The 6960-nt window shown below is 36.1% G+C and overlaps 1 protein-coding gene across 1 annotated transcript; it reads left to right on the top strand.

The window, feature by feature from the left end:
* The first annotated feature begins 611 nt into the window (after positions 1–611).
* Positions 612–4445, top strand: LOC148780025 (disease resistance protein L6-like). Its single transcript, XM_088849668.1, is given in 10 exon segments — positions 612–1025; positions 1027–1318; positions 1321–1748; positions 1889–2128; positions 2259–2448; positions 2677–2796; positions 3146–3391; positions 3510–3751; positions 3855–3910; positions 4043–4445. Coding segments are annotated over 10 exon segments (2631 nt in total).
* Positions 4446–6960: the final 2515 nt, after the last annotated feature.

Raw genomic sequence — 6960 nt, 5'->3', positions numbered from 1 at the left:
TCAATGTCTAAAACGTAAATTATGGGATAGAATTTCTCTAATTCATGGGGGTGTTTTTGTAAAATTAATTTTATATTATAAATTGTATGTCTCTATAACTGGGAAAACTTTCTCGAAAACAATTTCATAGGGTAAATTCAATGATACAAATTTCTTTATTTTTAGATTGAAATGAAGAAAACAATTACTGGTGAAAATACATTTCAGTCCCAAAATTTCGATCCAATTGCTTGAAATGTGTCATTTCCATTGAAATACATTTCTAAAAATGTATTTCCAAGTATCCAAACGGGCCATAAGTATTTTCAGGTCCTCTAGTGATAGTAACGATTTATTTGGTTTTTACCTTTAAGTATCTTTTCGATATCTCATGGAAAGATTTGATTGGACTAAGCTATTTTAATTTGTTTATTTTATTATTGTTTTTAAGTGTCTACAATGCAGGGTGAAATAATCCTTGGACTTTATGCGTGTGAAATACTTAAATAAATAATTCATATTAGCTAGGCCATTTTGTTTGGGTCCGTTGCATCTCTAGTATTTTCTTTATCAACTTCTAAGATGAACTTGTTCAAGTTTTTCCTTCCCCCTTTCTTTATTTTTTTAGCCTAATGAGGAACGATATATTATGTAGGGTTGAAGCAAAATTGGTAAGGAAACTTGTTACACATGTTTCTACGAATTTGGAGCGCAAAGCACCAATGCATATTGCTGATCATCCTGTTGGGCTTGAATCTCGCATTGCTGATGCGATGGGACTCTTAGACATTGATAATGTTGATGCTCGGATAATTGGGATCCATGGAATGGGAGGCATTGGTAAGACTACTCTTGCCAAGGCAGTGTATAATAAAATACGTTCAAGCTTCCAAGGCTCATGTTTCCTCTCAGATGTTAGAGAGTCTTCAAAAACAAACAATGGAGTTGTCGACTTGCAAAAACAACTTCTTAAAGAACTGTTTAACGAAAGTGAGCCAAGTATATATAATGTTGATGGAGGTATCAACGTTATTAAGAACAGGATTGATTGGTTCTAAAAAAGTTCTTGTTATAATTGATGATGTTGATAGCGAGAAGCAGCTTGAAAATTTAGCTATTAACCGTGATGGGTATCATAAAGGGAGTAGGATGATCATCACTGCAAGGGATGAGCATGTGTTGAATGTGAAAGAGAGAGTTGATGAGTGTCATATCTACAAGCTCAAGGAATTGGATGACACACAATCTCTTCAACTCTTCTGTCGGTGTGCATTTGGGATGGATGAACCCACGCCAGAATATGCCAACCTCTCCAAGGATGTGGTATCCACGGTTGATGGCCTCCACTAGCTCTTGAAGTGTTGGGAAGTTTCTTATTCGACAAGACCCTTGAAGAGTGGGACGAGGCAGTAAAAAATTTGAAACCAATATCCGAAAAGGATGTCATGCCAACGTTAAAAATAAGTTTCGATGATTTGAATGAAGAAACAAAACAAGTGTTTCTTGACATTGCATGCTTCTTTATAGGAGAAGATAGTGATTATACCATTAATATATGGAAAGGTTGCGGTTTCCCTCCTTTAAATTCCATAAGGAAATTACTTCAAAGATCACTTATAAAGATTACTGATAATAATGAGTTGTGGATGCACGATCAACTTCGTGACATGGGGAGACCTATTGTTAAATTGGAAAACTTGGATGCTCCTGGAGAGAGAAGTAGGTTGTGGTCTGAAGAAGAAGTCATTGATGTGTTGAAGAATAACAAGGTGAGATATTCCTAAACAAGCTTATTTTTCTCTTGCTAGAGAAAACTTATATAATGAATGAAGATAATATGGCTGGATACATTTTTTTATATTTTTAACATCTTTCTACTTGGCTAATATTTACTTTTATTGTCGATTAGGGAACTAAAAAAGTTCGAGGCATAAACATCTTGGATACCATTGAAATTGAAACTGAAGCATTTAAATCAATGACCAATCTGAAGCTACTCGACATATGTGATGCATCTCTTAATGGGAGTTTCAAATATCTTTCATCAGAATTAGTTTGGCTAAGATGGCAAGGATGTCCTTTACAGTACCTTCTCCTTGATGGCTTTAGCCATGAGAAGCTTGTTGTCCTTGACTTGTCAAACAACAACGTAAAGCCGGTGTGGAACCTAACCTAACCTAACCTACGTTTAAGATCAACTTGTGTCAATTGTTCCATTTCTTTTCTTGAATGCTATGGTGGTTGTTATCCTCACTCCCAAGCCTAATCTATTTGTACAGCATTTCCCGAAGTTGCAGAGTCTTCATCTCGACAATTACGACAACGTAGAGAGAATTCCCGATTGTTCTCTATACCCAAACTTGGAGATGTTGATGCTCGCCGACTGTCAAAAACTCAAGGAACTGCCAGATTCGCTAGGCTCACTAGCAAAACTTAAGGATTTGGATGTGGGTCGCTGCCGGGAACTCAGTAGATTCCCGGCATCAATGCGAAGGATGAGGTCACTACGTTATTTAAGAATGGCAAGTGTTGCTATAGCCACATGACCTGATGATTTTGGGCGCCTTTCTAATCTGGAAGAGTTGGACATGAGTTGGTACAAAAGGTTGAAAGAGCTCCCAAAAAACTTTGGAAGTCTCACAAGTTCCAGGGTTCTCAAAATTAGAAAAATCAATTTGATTCCGTCTTTTTTCTCAGGTTTTTCTTCCTTGGAGGAGTTGGATGCAACTTATTGTAATTTGGAGGGGTTGAATCCTGATGACTTTGAAAAGTTGTCGTCATTGAAAAAGTTGAGTCTCTTCGAGATCGACTTTCAAGGCCTGCCTATTAGCTTGAGGGGCCTTTCTCAACTAGAAATGTTGATTGTCTGTAGCAAGCTGTAAGCAGTTGGTAGCAATCCCTGAGCTCCCCACCAGTTTGAAAGCTCTAGATGCATCCGGATGTGAAAGTTTGCAAACAATTCTCAAGCTATCCCACCTTTCTAAATTGGAACACCTGAATATTAAGTGATTGTGAGCAGCTGGTGGCTGTACCTGAGCTCCCCACTAGTTTAAATCACCTGGAAACTTCCTGATGCATAAGTGTGCCAAAAATTCTCAACCTATCTCGCCTTTCTAAACTAGAACGTTTGCATGTTTCAAACTGTGAGAAGCTATCTGCTATGCAGGATCTTCCCACCACTTTGAAATGAAAATTTTGAACGCTTCCAAGTGCGTTTCTTTGGAGGTTATACCCAACCTCTCTCTCGTTTCTAAACTAGAACGCCTGGATGTTTCAAACTGTGAGAAGCTATCAGCTATCCATGATCTTCCCACCAATTTGAAAATTTTGAACGCTTCCAAGTGCATATCTTTGGAGGTTGTACCCAACCTCTCTCACCTTTCTAAACTAGAAAAGCTGGATGTTTCAGACTGTGAGAAGCTATCAGCTGCCCACCACTTTGGAATTTTTGAAGGCTTCCAACTGCAGATCTTTGGAAACCATATCCAAACTCTCTCACCTTTCTAAACTACAACACCTGGATGTTTCAGATTGTCAGAAGTTACTAGCTATCGAGGATCTCCCCACCACTTTGAAAATTTTGAAGGCTTCCAACTGCATCCGTTTGGTAATAATATCCAACCTCTCTCACCATTCTCAACTTGAAGAATTTGATTCAAGGAACTGTAAGAGGATGACTAAGATACAAGGTGTTGGAGGATCAAAATCTTTGAGAAAATTGCGCTCGAGTGGTTGCAGCCCTCATGTTTGGAGAGGTCAAAATCTGGCGAAGGTAAGTCACTTCCTTTGCAAGAAAACTCGTACTATTTGGTTATCGAGTTGCCTTTATTTTATTGACTGGTAATTCCCATTGTGTGTATCTATACTACACATAGGAAATGTTTACAAGTTTAGTGCAGTTAAGTGTTCTTGGGAGCAAGGTTCCAAATTGGTTCGCATAAAAATGCACGCCAAGATACTCCCGGATTCCAGATAGGGAAATGCTTCAACAAGTGTCGTGCACACTGCCTAGGCCTTTACATGCAGGCCGTCATGGTGTCCTTGTTATTTATGTCCATCACAGTAGTTACACTCGCAATCGCCATGTGGTTGACATATGGATCAAGAGGGAAGGCGAAATATTACCTGATATTCTATTACAAAGTTATCCAGTCACCAACCAGAATGAAATTTATTTTTACCATTTTCGAGAAGGTCAATATTATGCGAATGGGAAGTTCTGGTTGGAAGATGGGGATGAAATTGAAGTCAAGTATGACCCGACCCAATGCGAGGATCAAGCTGAAGACATTGATGAACCGACAGAATCCGAGGATCAAGTTGAAGACATAGACGAATTGAGGGCGTCATCGTTGAGATTTCCCTGCATTCGTTTGAAGAAAGTAGGGATCCATTTTATATATGAATCAGAAGATACTGAGGATTCTACGGAAGAAAAACTGGCCAACTCCTTCAATTCATTGTAAGTTCAATGACAATTTGCTTATCTCTTAAGGTACCAATAATAACGCATTCATTCCATATTGCTAAACTGTGTTTTATTTTCCTTGTAACAACTGCCTTTTCATCCAATGATTTTGAAGAAAAGTTAGATTCCTTTGCCTCATTTATAGCAAATCTTGAGCAGCATAGCCTGATTTATATTTAAATCATAATTTCCCCAACTTTTAATATATTATGGGGACTCTCTCTCTCCATGTGCGTGCCTTGAGGGATGCCAGGTGTTATAAATCTTCATTGCATGATATAATTGGCATAAAATTTTATAGATGTTTGATTTCTTTCTATATGCTATTGTTTTTTAGGTAGGGCAAAAGATGATGAAGTTGCCGCATGTTTACGAGGATGTGAGCTGTCGCTTTTCTGTTCTATTTGTTATTTCCTTGCTTGATTGAGGCAATGTAGTTGAGAAATTGAGAAGTAGTTACTGTGAAACCAAATCTCGGCTTGAAAGGATCACCTGATTCTATTGGTTTATTAGATTATAACTTGACATCTAACCTTGTTGCAGAATGATAGCTCCACTGCCCTTCATGTTTTTTTTTATTTCATGTTTATCCTGAAATCCCTCTTTTTTTTTTTCAATATTAAGAAAATAATAATTTTTCAAAAGATATTTTTGATATTAAAAGAAGGAGAGAGGCTTGGGGTGAAATACGGGAAGTGAGAGAAGAGGTTCACAAAAGAATAGGAAAACGATGTCTTTTGTACTTTTGTTTGTGATAAAAAGATGTGTAGATTTAGTCTAGGGGGATTCAAAGATGTAATAAATAGGATCTCCATACCATAATATATGTTTTGAATCTTTGAATCCGTCGAGAAATAAAACCTAGTAAGAGGGTGTACAGAGATTTTTTCTATAAAAATAAAGAACAAATTTTTTATAAAATAAAATTATCAAAGTACCATTAAAAATTACAGGGAAATTTGGTCTTTTTATTCCTAAAAATATTTTTTGTAATTATTATTGAGAGTGCCCTAGTGGGAAAGGGGGCCATAAATTTCATCTCAAAATACTTTGTAAAATTATTAAACTCAAATACTCTGAGTCGTCCAATCAAGACTAGACGAACAAGACCAACTTGTGGTCTTATAACTGAAGATATCCCGACCGTCAAATAGTGTCAAGAAATATGGTTTCAGTACTAAAAATCTTTATGATAGCCTTAAAATATATTTTCATCTTCAAAAAAATAGTGTAGATTGACATATCTATGAAAACTTAAATCATGAAAATTGATGGTCCAAAAATGTGTTACGAAATACACTATTTCCAAAACTTGAAATGCATTTTTTTCTCATGTCCATGCATCTTGATATTGAGGTGATCAATTTGAGGATATTTGGGCATAAAAATAACATCTTCTAGTGAATTGAGGTGATCAATTTGAGGATATTTGGGCATAAAAATAACATCTTCTAGTGAATTTTTTGATGTAGGCTCTAATTTGATTGTTTAGAGCCTCAGTTCTACATCAAATTTTCTCAAAAGTAAATGGTCTCCTTGTGTACTTTTTCTGTTTCAATACCTTTGTGGTAACCTTAAAAAATATTTTCACCGCTAGTTATAAAAATTCACGCTTAAAAATAGTACAGATCGAGCAGACCGATAAAAACTTGAAAATCTTGAAAATTGATAGTCCAAAAATCCATTACAAGATGCATTATTTTCAAAACTTGAAATCCATTTTTTCTCATGCCCATACATCATGGTGTCGAGATGATCAATTTGATGATATTTGGTAATCAAAACAATCTCTTCTATTGAAATTTTTATGGTGCGCTCTAATTTGATTGTTTAGAGCCTCACACTTATATAAACCTTTTCTTTATTACATCATCCACGTTCTTAAAGAAAAGGAGGCCAGGCCTATAATAAAATGAAAACATCTAAGAGAGAGAGAAGCTCATTCATTTCATTGTTAGAGTTCCAAAAAAAAGGAAAAGAAAGAAAGAAAAGAAGAAGGAAGAAAAAAAGAAAGAAAAGAAGAAGAGAGAAGCTCATTCATGCTTTGGTGCGGCCCTAGTAGTAAATTTGTTGATAAATTTGGTTGGCAGTGGGATTGGTTGTATATATGAAGGATTTTTAAGGTTGTTTGTAAATTTTCGTAAAGAAAATATCATTAAAGAGTTCAAATTATTTTATAAAATCATGAGATGACTTAGAATATCTCATTTATAATTGTAAGTTTTAAGTTTCATTTCTAATTGTAGTTCTTTGAAGGTTTTGTTAAAAGTTGCATTCTTCCTCATAAACCTCTCTCAATCTTCTTCGTCCCGCGCGTTTATCCTTTATCTCCCTGCAACCTCCTCTTCTTTCTATCTCTTCCTCATTCAATAATGCGCTTTCTCCCATTCGTTTCCTCTCCCGTTCTATCTGTCTCCTTCTCATTGTGCATTCCTCTTGTTTTGTCTCTCTTCATCACTACTTGATCACTATTCTGCAACTCACTTCATGAGATTGATGAATGGTACGAGCGC

Source organism: Amborella trichopoda, chromosome 10 (assembly GCF_054954075.1).
Source record: "Amborella trichopoda isolate Santa Cruz 75 chromosome 10, AtrichopodaSantaCruz75HAP2 v2.0, whole genome shotgun sequence".
In the NCBI taxonomy this organism is placed as follows: domain Eukaryota; kingdom Viridiplantae; phylum Streptophyta; class Magnoliopsida; order Amborellales; family Amborellaceae; genus Amborella; species Amborella trichopoda.
This window is presented reverse-complemented; position numbering and strand designations above follow the sequence as displayed.